Source organism: Electrona antarctica, assembly GCF_951216825.1.
Source record: "Electrona antarctica genome assembly, chromosome: 12".
Lineage (NCBI taxonomy): Eukaryota > Metazoa > Chordata > Actinopteri > Myctophiformes > Myctophidae > Electrona > Electrona antarctica.
Genome location: NC_136793.1, coordinates 7,165,674 through 7,182,522, shown reverse-complemented (window position 1 = coordinate 7,182,522; position 16,849 = coordinate 7,165,674). Strand labels below are relative to the sequence as shown.

At 43.6% G+C, this 16,849-nt stretch overlaps 1 protein-coding gene across 1 annotated transcript in view; it reads right to left on the bottom strand.

Annotated features, from left to right (window-relative positions):
* Positions 1-16,849, bottom strand: part of bmp2k (BMP2 inducible kinase) — a 121,941-nt gene that overhangs the window by 13,409 nt on the left and 91,683 nt on the right. The window contains exons 7-14 of the mRNA XM_079516017.1: positions 16,346-16,449; positions 13,699-13,778; positions 12,183-12,331; positions 11,616-11,911; positions 11,283-11,417; positions 8,209-8,531; positions 7,339-7,520; positions 5,709-5,826 (exon numbers count right to left, since the gene is read on the bottom strand). Of these exons, the coding sequence (XP_079372143.1) occupies positions 5,709-5,826; positions 7,339-7,520; positions 8,209-8,531; positions 11,283-11,417; positions 11,616-11,911; positions 12,183-12,331; positions 13,699-13,778; positions 16,346-16,449 (1,387 nt within the window). The remainder of the gene's footprint in view (positions 1-5,708; positions 5,827-7,338; positions 7,521-8,208; positions 8,532-11,282; positions 11,418-11,615; positions 11,912-12,182; positions 12,332-13,698; positions 13,779-16,345; positions 16,450-16,849) is intronic.

The following is a 16,849-nucleotide window of genomic DNA, read 5'->3' as shown; positions in this document are numbered from 1 at the left end:
CCTAGACTTCACAGATACTAAACCCGTTTAAAAAAATCCCCTCATTCCTAAGACTTTACAGAGCCATATATAAGAAAGGAATTCAAAAAAAATATATATACTGGCTTTTGGATATGGTTTTATTTATATATACGTAACATTCTAGAAAGAAAAATACATTCACACTCACAGTATGACACAAGACCATGTACAGTACACAGTCTGCTGAAAACACACACAAACCCAACATACAGCTTATCTTATCCACCTAAAGGCTTTATTCTGCATGAGTTGTATATACGGTACCTGTTAATCTTCTAAGTACTTAGTAAAGTAAAAATTGTTTAGGAAGAGCTTTGACATTCTCTCTCTCTCTCTATGGGCTCCATTTCCGTCACCGCTAAACGTCTCACAACGTGTCAATGTAGATTGGCTAGTTGAACTATTGAAAAATGTTTTTCAAAATAGTAAAGTTTAGGGATAAGGGGTTTAGCGGTGACGAAAATCGAGCCCTATATATATATATATATATATATATATATATATATATATATAGGCGTACTGTATATATTTATAAAAAAGAAAAAAGTTTCCAAAGATTTAGTGATCAAAAGTGGAAAATAACATTGAGTGGAAAAAAAAACCAGAAAAGAAAATAAATGACAAAAATACACAAATATTGGCAAAAGTAATCAATACAATATAATGACAAAAACTACATAAAACAAAAAAAATAATAATGTGGCCTTCACAATTCCTATAAATGTTTGGCTAATATTTCACATTTTTTTCTTGCACTTAAAAAAGAAATAATAAAGTGCAGTAAATGGCTCTGGTTGTCTCAAAATAACTACAAATCATTAGCCTTGATATGCCTTAATTAATCTGACTGATTATCCACCCGTACACAGCATGAACAAGATGTTTCTGAGTATGGCTGTCTTTACAAAAAAATGAATATGGAACAAATCAATTATCCAACAACATATTCTGACTTTTCCCCCCGTAGAAATAAGAAAGCAGTGATAAAAAAATAATAATAAAATAAATGAGATGGTATTGGGGAATAGAGGGTATGCTCGTGATACCATCAACAAACCCGGCAGTTATGCGGGAACGTCTACCGACTTTCTGGCCTTGACAGCCCCGTACATCCAAACAGAACAGTTGTATTTGATTGCATTAAACAATGTTAAACGACATCAAACTGACTTTGCCACTCGATTTACCCTTCACTTCATGCATGTGCATATCCTCTATCGGGCAGTCTCTTTCGCCACTGTCTGTTTGTCCAAATCCCAACTTACCTTGGGGCAAATAAAATGTACATGAATGCTTTAAACCAGTGAAGTATTGCAACCAAAGCACCAGCTGTACATCTCAGGATGATAAGAGTAGATGGCTAGATGGGTTTGGTTCCCCGGGCCGTACTCGGGTACGGATTTAGACTGTGACACCGAACTGGCAGAATAGAAGACTATAGCCACAGACTGATCTCCCCCAGGACCAGAACCAAGAAGAACCAAGGAGGACCGGTTTGGAGAAGCACATCATAAGTCAATGCTTACCAGTTCCTTCCCATGATGTGGTTATGGTGGCCAGATGACAGTTTGGAAAGCGCAGAATCATTCAGTTAAAACCCATTTTGGGCGGGAACCCCTTTTGGTGTTAGCATTATGTTATGCTTTAGCTATTGAAAAATAGCAGATCTACAAGCTCATAGAGCTTGTAGATCTGCTATTTTTGAAAAATCGAAGAACGACTGACATAGAAACATAGCTTTTTTAGAAAACTGTCAGGATGTAGAAGACATTTTTAGAATCTGATCTCAGGTCAAAATGGGTTAAGACTATAAATAAGCCAAATTGCTCAACAAATGTCAACAGACGAAAAAAAGACGAAGGCAAGCCTCGTTCAGCGAGACCCTGACCTCTTGTTCTGTCATCTAATGTCTTTACTCGTCAAGTCATTCTCTTTCAAATAAACCAAATAATGGGCTCCATTTTTGTCACCGCTAAACCCCTTATCCCTAATCTTCTTTGACTTTTCTTTTTTTTTTTACTATTTTGCAAAACATTTTTGAATAGTTCAAATGGCCTACAAGTCTACAAGCTCACAACGTGTCAATGTAGATTGGCTAGTTGAACTATTCAAAAATGTTTTTCAAAATAGTAACAAAAAGGCAAAGAAGTTTAGGGATAAGGGGTTTAGCGGTGACGACAATGGAGCCCAGTGAGTCTAGAGAATGTGTTCATCTCGGCCCACATGCCAACCAACAACTAACAAAGTACCGCTCTGCTCCAACTGACGTCTCCGGAAACGAATTAAAAGATTTGATGTTGGTTCAAAAGCACAGAGCAGAGAAGTGTGAGTGAAGATGTAATGTTTGGGTAAATAAATAAATAACATACTTCAGATTCCTGGAGGGGGGGGGGGGGGTAATTAAATGCGTTACTGACAACCACTGAGAAAACAAATCATACACCAGACCAAATAAGCAAAGCGCGTTCCATTTGATTTAACCACATTAATGTAACTCCCTATGTTCAACATGCCATTAAAGATGCAAACATTTCCCAACAAAACGAATTGCCTAGACCTACGACGTGCTTAATTGAAACGTTGTCGTGTGGCGGCGGTGCCACGCGGTGAAAATTGCCCAAAATGCCTTCACATGGCTGGCCCGCGGAACAACAGAGGTGATGCCGTACACGTTTTGTATGTTTCGTCGAAGTTGTCTAACCCATTCTGGACGGGAACCACTTTTGGTGTTTCAAGCATTATGTTATACTTTAGCTTTTGAAAAATAGCAGATCTACAAGCTCTTTGTAGGTCTGCTATTTTTGAAAAATCGAAGAAAATGCGGCACAAATCTTTGAATATATATTCTTTCAGAGAGAACGTTTTTAACTCAAATCTTTGCTTCTGAGGGGTTCCTGGAATAACATATTTTCAGATGGGGGGGTTGGTGGCCAATTACATATAATTTTTGGGGTCCTTGACATGAAATATTGAGCACCACTACAAACATACTGTAGGTTATTTCAGAAAACTGTCAGGATATAGAAGACATTTTTTTTTTAAATTTCGACGTCAGGCTTAAATGGGCTAAAGTAGAAAGTGGATGCTGGCACATCACTGGCTGTATGTGCAGAACCCTAGTAGTCCCTGATTGTCACGCAAGCATGTTCCAACACCGGGGTCACATGTTCCAACACCGGGGTCTGGCATACAAAAAATAATTAAAAAAAAGCTGCGTCAACATTGTTGGCCAGTTATATTAAAATGCCACATAAGGCACTTGATGCTTCAGCGAGCGGAAACCACAGCCTTGTTAGTTGCAAAATGTAGGGCCTTCAAAGAAAAATGCTTCAATCACAACAAAATTAGAGAGAGACTCGACTGGAAGTGGTATATAGAGCAACGAAAGTATCCCTTCAAACCGGAAAAAAACAGATAATCAACTAACTCGACCAATTAGAATGGCACGGGCGCACACACACACACACACACACGCACACACACGAGGACATTATGGGGCTGATCGAAAATTCGTAAAACAAATTTTGTCATGCCAGCCTTTTGGAATGACATGTTGAAAACAAAAAAAATGATTTCAGTATTTTAGCGTTCCCTTAAAAAATGTTGGGATTTTTCTATATATAATATATGTTTTGGTTGGGATTTTTTTGTCTTCCTTTTTTGGACGCTGTTCCTCTGCTCAGTTCAAAAAGAACATACTTAAACTTATACTTTAGCTGGAAGTTCTACACTGCATCACCATCGTAACATCATCCTACACTCCTACTGCACTTATCCTAGCTTATTTAAAAAGGACAGAAGAGATGGTTAAAATAAAATAAAAATAAAGAAACATTGTTTCTTTTGCCCAAATCTACAGTACAAGTGTTTTTCAACGTTGACACTGTGGTGGTAGTCACTAAATAAATGCTATACATTAGAAATGACTTACTAGATTAAGAACTACCGATTCACATTTAAGGAGCAGGAAGTACAGAGGCACAAAGCTTATTGCTGCCAACGACGTAATATACGTAGTTTAAGAGAAATACTGCACTTTTTATATTCACATTTTTTTTTAGAACCAAAATGTACAGTTGGAGGCCATCGATATTGTCCTTTTCTTTTTGCTGAGGTTTCTGTGATCTGCGCAAAAGGACAGTTAACCCATTTTGGGCGGGAACCCCTTTTGGTGTTTTAAACATTATGTTATAATTTAGCTATTGAAAAATAGCAGATCTACAAGCTCATAGCGCGCCACCGAGTGGCGCGCTACGAGCTTGTAGGTCTGCTATTTTTGAAAAATCGTGAAAATATTTATTTCAGAAAACTGGAGGATTTAGAAGGATTTTTAAAAATTTTGAGGTCAGGCCTAAATGGGTCAAATGATAAGGGACAATATCGGTGGCACCCAACTGTATGATTTCAAATAGGGGTTTCAAACTGCATGTCTTTCAGATTCGTGGTAAACCAAATCCAAGTTGTCGGGGGGGGGGGGGGGGGGTGGTTGTTGAAATCAGCCTCCATCAATAAAGTGCACAGTTCAAACCAGGAGCATTTGAGAGCTCAACCCCTTTAAATGAAAATGTTTTTTTTCTTTTATATTTTTTTTGTAGAAGGAAATCAATCTTTGCGTCACTCTTCCAATGGCTGAAAAGGAGCACTATGGTATAACAATGTAAACAAATGGCAAAACAGCCATGACATTGGAAGTTTGTTGGTTTAAAAAAATGATAATTTTGTTTTGACAAAAAAAAAATTTAAAAAAAGTTTCCTCAGAGAACATGTTCATTTTCTTTCATGACATTGTTTTTTGCTTTTGCCGAGTCTCCCCTGATTGGACAATTCAATATTTAAAGATGGTGTTAAGTGATTTTGTTAAATTGAAGTGTTATAAAGCTCTACCTTCTGGTCGTAATCACTGCTGTTGAGTGTGTGTGTTCAGTGACAGGGGTCCGTCTCCCCCTGTCCATCACTGCTGTGTTTATTCAGCTCTACAATAAACAGGAATTATATATATTTTCTCCCGTTTACTAAAGTTGGACAGAGACAGAGAGACCAGCGTTACTGAACAGACGCACGCTACAGAAATGATCTGACTACTATCAGAATATTAGACCTTATAACCTTTTCTTCTTTTTAACACAAGGTGTCACTAACGCCACCAAAACATGACAACTGCTCGGACACGGCCGGCCGTTGTAGAATCACGTTTAAACTGACAGTATATAAAAAACAAACAAAAAAAGCCCGAGACGACTGTATTGGATTGAAGTCTTTGGCCGGTTCCTTTGGGCCTCGACTACTTCTTCAAACACACTGCCTTATTATTCCACAAGGACAAATTATCTCACCTCATTAACATTTCTGCAATGTACATTAACACAAGCACAACTCACACAGGCTACTTTGGCCATGGAAAAAAGGAACAAAAAAGCATTCATTTTGATTTCTCTTGTTTTGTTTTTTTGGGGGGACCCACCCCCCGTTTCTCGAGCTTTGTGTGGTGGCATAGCCGGTCCTGCCGTGGGGGGAGGGGTGGGGGGGGTTACAAAACGGAACGGCAGGGTGGGGGAAGAGGAGGGGGGACACAGGAGACAGTGGGACAGTTCTGAGAAAGGGGCAGAGAATGAGGGAGGGGGGGGTGGGTGGGTGGCTCCACACAGTGTCGGGTGGTGGACGGGTCCCTCACGGTGGAGACTCGGGGCTAAGACTTGCCTGCGCTGCCCACGAAGGGGACGGAGCCGAACAGGTCCTCGGGCAGGAGAGGCCTGGCGGGCGCTCGCTCCGCTTCCGCGCTCATGGCGCTGCCCTCCACCGGCTTCTCTGTGGGACAGACAGAGGAGACACGGCCACACGTCAAGAGGAGAGACAGAGGAGACACGGCCACACGTCAAGAGGAGAGACACGGTCACACGTCAAGAGGAGAGACACGGTCACACGTCAAGAGGAGAGACAGAGGGACACGGTCACACGTCAAGAGGAGAGACAGAGGGACACGGCCACACGTCAAGAGGAGAGACAGAGGGACACGGTCACACGTCAAGAGGAGAGACAGAGGGACACGGTCACACGTCAAGAGGAGAGACAGAGGAGACACGGTCACACGTCAAGGAGAGACAGAGGAGACACGGTCACACGTCAAGAGGAGAGACAGAGGGACACGGTCACACGTCAAGAGGAGAGACAGAGGGACACGGTCACACGTCAAGAGGAGAGACAGAGGAGACACGGTCACACGTCAAGAGGAGAGACAGAGGAGACACGGTCACACGTCAAGAGGAGAGACAGAGGGACACGGTCACACGACAAGAGGAGAGACAGAGGGACACGGTCACACGACAAGAGGAGAGACAGAGGGACACGGTCACACGACAAGAGGAGAGACAGAGGGACACGGTCACACGACAAGAGGAGAGACAGAGGGACACGGTCACACGACAAGAGGAGAGACAGAGGGACACGGTCACACGACAAGAGGAGAGACAGAGGGACACGGTCACACGTCAAGAGGAGAGACAGAGGGACACGGTCACACGACAAGAGGAGAGACAGAGGGACACGGTCACACGTCAAGAGGAGAGACAGAGGAGACACGGTCACACGACAAGAGGAGAGACAGAGGAGACACGGTCACACGTCAAGAGGAGAGACAGAGGAGACACGGTCACACGTCAAGAGGAGAGACAGAGGGACACGGTCACACGTCAAGAGGAGAGACAGAGGGACACGGTCACACGTCAAGAGGAGAGACAGAGGAGACAAGGTCACACGTCAAGAGGAGAGACAGAGGGACACGGTCACACGTCAAGAGGAGAGACAGAGGAGACAAGGTCACACGTCAAGAGGAGAGACAGAGGGACACGGCCACACGTCAAGAGGAGAGACAGAGGGACACGGTCACACGTCAAGAGGAGAGACAGAGGGACACGGTCACACGTCAAGAGGAGAGACAGAGGAGACACGGTCACACGTCAAGAGGAGAGACAGAGGGACACGGTCACACGTCAAGAGGAGAGACAGAGGGACACGGTCACACGTCAAGAGGAGAGACAGAGGGACACGGCCACACGTCAAGAGGAGAGACAGAGGGACACAAATCGCCAAAAATCGTGAAATATATATTCTTTGAATATATATTCTTTCAGAGTTTCAGTTTTTAACTCAAATCTTTGCTTCTAGAAGGTCCCTGGAACAACATGTTTTCAGATGGGGGTCGGCGGCATATTACATATAATCTTGGGGGTCCTTGACATGAAATATTGAGAACCACCAACATATTTGTTTTAAATTGCGACATCAGGCCTAAATGGGTTAAAAGTCAAATAGGCCACTTGCTTGCTCTGAGCATGTCAAACTCGCGGTCCAGGAGTTCCTCCTCGGTGAGTTTGGAGAAGTTGTCCTCTCCGAAGGGGTTCCAGCCGGACATGTCCGGAGGGTTGCTGCTGACCGGCGCCGCACTGTTGCAGGTCTGAGAGGTGGGCAGGACCACCGTGTCCGTCCCAAGGAGAGGAGTTCTGCTGCAAAGAGACAAAAACATTGAAATCACTTTGTGTTTTTTTTAACCCTGTTAACTTTTTTTTTTAATGTTTTTTTTTGTGGCTTTCGTCTTTATTTTATATTTTTATATGGAGGGACAGACAGTAGGCTGACAGGAAATGGGGAGAGAGATGGGGGGGGAGACATGCAGTAAAGGCCGTCGGGATCGGGAGTCGAACCCGCGGCACACTGCCAGACTGGATTGCCAGCCAAGGTGCCTGGACCACTGAGGTGCCGCGCTACGATCTTCTATTTTTGGAAAATTGTGAACATTTGAGCAAATCTTTGAAAATGTATTCATTCACAGCGAACATTTTTAACTCGTATCTTTGTTTCGGGGGGGTGGGGGGTCCCTGGTACAAAACATCTTCAGATGGGGGTCGGCGGCCGAATACAGATAATTGTTGCGGTTCCTTGAGATGAAATAGTTTGAGAACCACTGATACAGAACTGATAATGACAGTCGGACCATTAGTATGTCTAAACTAAAGCCTGTACCCCAATTAGACAACAGGAGATTAAGAAGTAGTGAAAATAGCCGAACCAACCAGCTGCTAACTAGGAGCTTGTAGATCTGCCATTTTCACTATACTGTGGCTCCTGGGGAGACATCTGGAGCTACAAAGGTCTGGGAACCCAGTGGCTTAGAGAGGACTTCTTTGTTTTTACCTGGGGTTAGCGTACGAGGGATCCACAGGGGAGGGACCGCCGCCTCCAGACACGCTTCCGGCCACCGCGGGTGCTGCCGCGGGGGAATTATAGGAACCCAGGGGGAGCTGGTACTCCAGCGGGGAGGAGAGATAGGGGTTAGGTTGCTGTTGATGTTGCTGCTGCTGATGCTGCTGTTGCTGCTGCTGTTGATGCTGCTGTTGATGCTGCTGTTGATGTTGCTGTTGATGCTGCTGCTGCTGTTGATGCTGCTGTTGATGCTGCTGTTGCTGCTGCTGCTGCTGTTGCTGCTGCTGGACAAAAGCCTGTTGATACTGGTGCAGCTGTGATGGAATGGAGAGAGGAGGAGGAGGAGGAGGAGGAGGAGGGGGACACGGGAAGGGTAGATCACATGATGCACGATGATGACGACTGACGGCCACTCATTGTTATTACATGTTGTTAAAAGACAACTGGTGGTGGAAGTGGAGAGCCATTGTGGGTGTGGTTGGGTGGGTGGGTGGGCAGGGTCATGGGTACATAGGGGCGGGGTCATGGGTACATAGGGGCAGGGTCATGGGTACATAGCGAACCATGTAATGAGTGAAGTTAAAGGAAAACACCACACCACCCAGACATATACTTACAGTAATATTGATGTTTGACCTATAAAAACCATAAAACAAATCCAATGTGATACACAGCAACATCCATCCTGTGACTGTGGGATTCTGGGAAGTGTAGTGCTTGGTTTATACGTTGTCCTACAGTATGTCAACAATAGAGCACCGAAGGTCTGACATCAATATCGGTAGAGGGCGCAAATCCACGGGTTCATGTACTTTTTATTTGCATTGTAATTGCATTGTAATCCCCATAGTTATTATATAATAACTGTTTGAAAAATAAACACTCATATGGATATGAAGACTCAACTGACTGAGAGAAAAGGCTATTGTTACTGCTGCTGAATTAGTTACATTTTCGCTAGAAACAGACTGTATCATATATGAGTGACAGACTGTCGCAAACGATATAAGAGACACCTCCCCGACAATAACGCAGAGACAGATTGTTTATTTTTAGACCACAATGCTTATATGAAACGATTTTATTCTCCATAGAGAAATGACTTCCGTGAACCAGGCAGAACCAGGGGATGAGCGGTCAGGACTCCGGCGCTCTATAGCCGATCTACAAGCTCACAATGCATCTGAATAGATGAAATCATAAGGAAAGGCTGCCATGTTAAGTGGTCAGATGGGTGGGCCGAGTACAGGTTCGGATCACGTCGATTGTGTCGGCTTGGATCAATGACACTAACATTAGTGCAGTGCAATTTATCGGCATCCCAGCGAAAACTCATTTTTCGAGGTTTCTAAAGAAAGATACCTGGACATTTTGTCTTTCGGGTGGGAACCTTATTAAGTCCAAAACTATTTTCAGAAATCAAATAAAAAAAAGATCAAATGCAGCAGATCTACAAGGTCAAAACGTGTCGAGCTTGTAGACATCACTTCTATGCAAATCTGGGAACTAAATCGTTACCAAGAAATTTCTTCACCAATGTGTTTCTAAAGGTGTCTAATAACATGTACTAAAGGTTTGAAATTCAACTCCCGTGGGAAATTGAGTTATTAGCATAATATGCATAATATGCCCATAACATCCTATATAAGGCAAAAAAGTCAAAATTTCATCATTCTTTAAGTAACATGTGACATATGAAACTAGGGTGTTTCATGATTCTGAATCCATTCCAAGCATTAGTTTTGCACAAAAAACACTCCTTGGGAGGAAAACGGCCACACAAACGTGATGAGGTCAGCACATTTGGTCAAGTGGATATGGCCTAATTTAGCCCAAGGAGTGTTTTTTGTGCAAAACAAATGCTTGGAATGGATTCAGAATCATGCAATCACCCTAGTTTCATATGTCACATGCTACTTAAAGAATGATGAAATTTGGACTTTTTTGCCTTATATAGGATGTTATGGGCATATTATGCATATTATGCTAATAACTCAATTTCCCACGGGAGTTGAATTTCAAACTTTTAGTACATGTTATTAGACACCTTTAGAAACACATTGGTGAAGAAATTTCTTGGTAACGATTTAGTTCCCAGATTTGTCAAATACCTGATAAAATGCCCTTACTATTTGTGACGTGTTGTTAGTATAAAAATGAATAAATGTGTCAGTAATTGCTTTGTATAAATTACTGTATGAAGCAAAAAAAAAAAGAAGAAAAAAGAAAAAGGAAATCAATCAAAATCAATCTGATGCCCGATGCCAAAAATACAATGAAGTCGCAATTATTTGTGCGACAATCAATCAATGGGTCAATGTGTAATGGTGCGAGCTAGCAACAATATGTTCCCTCAGTCCCTACGCTCATTCTGTAGCTCCGAGATGAGGTCACATCCACGCCTGCTCCTACCGCGGTTCAGAAACGGCACATGGTTTCCAAAAGGAACGCTTCTTACCCTTTTCTGTACAATGAATCCAAAAAGTGAAGGGCCACTAGCGTGCTAAACTAATTTAAACTTGGGAACGGCCAAATCCACGTTTAAACGAGCGTTTAATTCGGTTGTTTAGCCAGCCGCTTCAATGTTTTTCAAGGAAGTCGTGCGTGTGCGCGTGCCTGTCGAGTGAACTGAAGTCAGTTGGAAAATGTAATTCCATATTCGACCAGGGGAGGTGCCGGGGAGGCGCTAAAGCTTTTTAACTTCCTTGAAAAAACAACCGATTTAAACGCTCGTTTAACAGTTTAAACTTGGATCTTCTTGGCCGTTCCCAAGTTTAAATTAGTTTAGCACGCTAGTGGCCCTTCACTTTTTGGATTCATTGTGCAGAAAAGGGTAAGAAGCGTTCTTTTTGGAAACCATGTGCCGTTTCTGAACCGCGGTGGGAGCAGGCTGCAGGCGTGGGTGTGACCTCATCTCGGAGCTACAGAATGAGTGTAGGGACTGAGGGAACATATTGGGGCTAGGTGACCTCATCTCGGAGCTACAGAATGAGTGTAGGGACTGAGGGAACATATTGGGGCTAGGTGCGAGCCAGCCCTATCAGTGAGACGTGTGTTCTTCTTACCATAGCGGCGTAGTGGGCCTGTGCAACCTGCTGCTGGTACAGAGGTTGTTGTTGCATCATCATCTGTTGTTGCTGCTGCTGCTGCAGCATGGCCTGTTGCTGCATCTGGATGGACTGCTGCACTGCCTGTTGATACTGACGAGGACAGACCGCACTCAGAGACAACCACACACAATAGAATAGAGCCAGAGAAAGAGAGGAACTAACCACTCAGAGACAAGTACACACAATAGAATAGAGCTAGAGAAAGAGAGGAACTAACCAGGTGCTCCAAATATAATCAAAGTGGAGACTTGCACCCACTTTGAGAAACCACTGTCCTCCTACTGTTACCTGGAGGTACTGCAGATGCTGTGCGTTGGCTTGCTGCTGCTGCTGCTGCACCGCATGCTGCTGCTGCTGCTGCTGGTGGTGGAGCTGTTGGAGACGCAGGTCACCAGGCTGCAGCTGCTGGAGCACACGGTTCTGCTGATGGGAGGCCTGAGGCTGGGACTGAGGCTGGGACTGGGACTGTGGATGAGGCTGGGACTGGGGCTGTGGCTGTGGCTGTGGATGAGGCTGAGGCTGGGACTGGGGATGAGACTGGGGCTGGGACTGCAATGTTGGCTGTCCAGGGCTGGGAGTGGGAGCTAGACATGACACGCGGTGGAAACAACGCACAATCAGAACGAAAAAAGTGACTAGGACTGACAAATGAACTATTACACATTTCATTTGACATTAACCCATTCAGGACTGACCTCGAAATTTAAAAAAGTTTTCTGAAATAAATATTTTCACGATTTTTCAAAAATAGCAGACCTACAAGCTCGTAGCGTGCCACTCGGTGGCGCGCTATGAGCTTGTAGATCTGCTATTGGGTTAAAAATGGGTTAAATGTGTGTAGGCTTGTACTGGTACCTTTCTGGCCGTTGCTGACGGGTGCTGAAGGCACCGTCATCTTGACGGGGGTGACGGTGTTGGGCAGGGGCAGCACGTTACTGTTGCCTGCTTTTGGCCTCTGTCTGGGAGCGATGGACGTTTCCGTCGGCCCAACAGACTCCGTTATTCTGGGGGTGGGAGGGGAGAACAAATGAATGTGTGGTCCGATTTCTCTTGTAGGGTACAGCTTTATTGACTGTGTATACATTGACAATGATGAGATAATTTAATGTGGTGTGGAGGTGATGACGCAGGGGTTGAAGCAAAAAAATCATCCCTCCAAGTCAGAATAGCAGGGGGAAATCGAATCGATCAATCGAGCACAACAGACTTAGTTGCGCACTGGTCTTTGTTGCGTGCAGTAAGCAGATATACAAGCTCACAGTGACACGCTGTGAGCTTGCAGATCTGCTATTTTACTGTGGCACCAGCACGCCAACACTTCGGTGTCGCTGTGTCGGGTTCCATTCTGAGCAGCTGATCGTCCATGTAAATATTATTTGAGAGGGAATGGATGCTTGGTAGTTTGGACTTTGGAGAGGTCTCTTGACTAGTAGCAAGTATATGCTGTTCATTCACACCGTGTGGCCATGGCTACATCATACACCCCCCAACCCCCTTATTTCATCTTTTTGCAGATCCACGCTGATCTCATAAAAGGCCCATATGAAGTCCTCCAGAAGGAAACCCGTCCCCAGGACAGAGAACTTTAAGCCCTGGGTGACGTCAGTAAGGAATGAATCATTGAACAACGTTGTTAAAGTATGTCATTGAAGGAGCTTAACTCATACTTGGCCAAGTACTTATTTAACTTATTTTTCACAAAGTGCCTCCAGGCCAAAGACGTTTTTCAAAGAGCAATATCCACCGCCTAGATCAGGGGTTCTCAACGTTTTTGGCCGGGGACCCCCGGAAATGCTTTGGCAATGTCTCGGGACCCCCGCCCCGCCCCCTCCCGACCCCCAATATAAATTGACTGCTACAATAACCTTAACCATTTTGGGCGGGAACCCCTTTTGATGTTTTAAGCATTGTTATAATTTAGCTAGTGAAAAATAGCAGATCTACAAGCTCTTAGCGCGCCACCGAGTGGCGCGCTATGAACTTGTAGGTCTGCTGATGATTTTTTTTTCTTTTTTTCTTTTTTGAAAATATTTTGGGGACCCCCCAAAATAATTTGGCGACCCCCCGAGGGGTCGCGACCCACGGGTTGAGAACCCCTGGCCTAGATTACCCCATGTTTACCTAGTGGGTCTTGTCTTCATGTCTTTATGTGTGTAAATTGTCTTGTTCTTTGTGTTATGTCAAATGTGTGTATATGTTCTGCATACTTGGGTCGCAAGACACATTTCAGTGTGAACTGACAATAAAGTACTATATCATATCATATCATACCCACTGCAGATACTGTACCCACCCCGAGTACCACTATTTTCTAAATAATTCAGATTTTTTTGTGTTTGTTTTGTGGTGAAGTCGTTCGACTACTCCGTACCTGGCCTTCGTCATACTCTTCTTAGCAGCGACCTCACTGGCTGTTAGTGGCTCTGGGAGGGAGGTGGGGAGAGGAGAGTTCTGGAGGAGAAGGACAAACACAAACCCATCTGTGAGACTGGAACACACTGGATGTATACTTCTGAACACATGACGAACATACTCCATCAATGCTTCTGAACACATGACGAACAGAACACACTCCATCAATACTTCTGAACACATGACGAACAGAACACACTCCATCAATACTTCTGAACACATGACGAACACACTCCATCAATACTTCTGAACACATGACAAACAGAACACTCCATCAATGCTTCTGAACACATGACGAACAGAACACACTCCATCAATACTTCTGAACAAATGACGAACAGAACACACTCCATCAATACTTCTGAACACATGACGAACAGAACACACTCCATCAATACTTCTGAACACATGACGAACACACTCCATCAATACTTCTGAACACATGACGAACAGAACACACTCCATCAATACTTCTGAACACATGACGAACAGAACACACTCCATCAATACTTCTGAACACATGACGAACAGAACACACTCCATCAATACTTCTGAACACATGACGAACACACTCCATCAATACTTCTGAACACATGACGAACAGAACACACTCCATCAATACTTCTGAACACATGACGAACAGAACACACTCCATCAATACTTCTGGACACATGACGAACACACTCCATCAATACTTCTGAACACATGACGAACACACTCCATCAATACTTCTGAACACATGACGAACAGAACACACGCCATCAATACTTCTGAACACATGACGAACAGAACACACTCCATCAATACTTCTGAACACATGACGAACAGAACACACTCCATCAATACTTCTGAACACATGACGAACAGAACACACTCCATCAATACTTCTGAACACATGACGAACAGAACACACTCCATCAATACTTCTGAACACATGACGAACAGAACACACTCCATCAATACTTCTGAACACATGACGAACACACTCCATCAATGCTTCTGAACACATGACGAACAGAACACACTCCATCAATACTTCTGAACACATGACGAACAGAACACACTCCATCAATACTTCTGAACACATGACGAATAGAACACACTCCATCAATACTTCTGAACACATGACGAACACACTCCATCAATGCTTCTGAACACATGACGAACAGAACACACTCCATCAATACTTCTGAACACATGACGAACAGAACACACTCCATCAATACTTCTGAACACATGACGAACACACTCCATCAATACTTCTGAACACATGACGAACATACTCCATCAATACTTATGAACACATGACGAACATACTCCATCAATACTTCTGAACACATGACGAACAGAACACACTCCATCAATACTTCTGAACACATGACGAACACACTCCATCAATACTTCTGAACACATGACGAACACACTCCATCAATACTTATGAACACATGACGAACAGAACACACTCCATCAATACTTCTGAACACATGACGAACAGAACACACTCCTTCAATACTTCTGAACACATGACGAACAGAACACACTCCATCAATACTTCTGGACACATGACGAACACACTCCATCAATACTTCTGAACACATGACGAACAGAACACACTCCATCAATACTTCTGGACACATGACGAACACACTCCATCAATACTTCTGAACACATGACGAACAGAACACACTCCATCAATACTTCTGAACACATGACGAACAGAACACACTCCATCAATGCTTCTGAACACATGACGAACACACTCCATCAATACTTCTGAACACATGACGAACAGAACACACTCCATCAATACTTCTGAACACATGACGAACAGAACACACTCCATCAATACTTCTGAACACATGACGAACAGAACACACTCCATCAATACTTCTGAACACATGACGAACAGAACACACTCCATCAATACTTCTGAACACATGACGAACACACTCCATCAATACTTCTGAACACATGACGAACACACTCCAATACTTCTGAACACATGACGAACACACCTGGGTGACTTACAAATGGGGCTGTCACGATTACAAGTTCAAGTTGACGATCTGGTCACACAAATAACCGCGACTGACGCTTTGTTTGTATGTTGTTGTTTGTTTTTTTAGGTTTAATTTTCACAAATTGACAAATAACTTAGGCGATGATGTAATACTTGTGACAGGCCCAGTGACTTACGAAGAGGTTTGGCACTGGACAGTCCTATAATAGTGACTTACGAAGAGGTTTGGCACTGGACAGTCCTATAATAGTGACTTACGAAGAGGTTTGGCACTGGACAGTCCTATAATAGTGACTTACGAAGAGGTTTGGCACTGGACAGTCCTATAATAGTGACTTACGAAGAGGTTTGGCACTGGACAGTCCTATAATAGTGACTTACGAAGAGGTTTGGCACTGGACAGTCCTATAATAGTGACTTACGAAGAGGTTTGGCACTGGACAGTCCTATAATAGTGACTTACGAAGAGGTTTGGCACTGGACAGTCCTATAATAGTGACTTACGAAGAGGTTTGGCACTGGACAGTCCTATAATAGTGACTTACGAAGAGGTTTGGCACTGGACAGTCCTATAATAGTGACTTACGAAGAGGTTTGGCACTGGACAGTCCTTCCCAGCCAGCTTGAAGGCAAAGTAGGAGACCTGGTAGATGTCTGGTCTGAGGTCGTGGTCGGGCTCAAGCATGTATCCTGGAGATCGGGCAAAAGACAGATGGTCATTTAACACACTTTCAAGATTTTGAGCTGAACTGTGATATCTGTTTGTATATCTGCTATTTCACACGTCAAAGATATAGCCACCACCAGTTGTGAATCATTAACAAAATGCATATAGTTTAGCAATTATGTTTTTCTTTGAATACTAAATACCCGATAATATAAACATAAAGACTTGTTGACATGTACTATATCTACTAGTTGGTTTTCATACTGTACTGAAATCAATCGAAACCGTCACGGCTTTCTCTAAAATAAAAATAGAAATGCAAACTACTGCATGCTTCGGCTGTGACATACAGCGTGCACCTTTGGCCACTGGGGGGAGCCCTTTGTCAAATAATGGCCCATGGCACATGGTAAACACAAGATC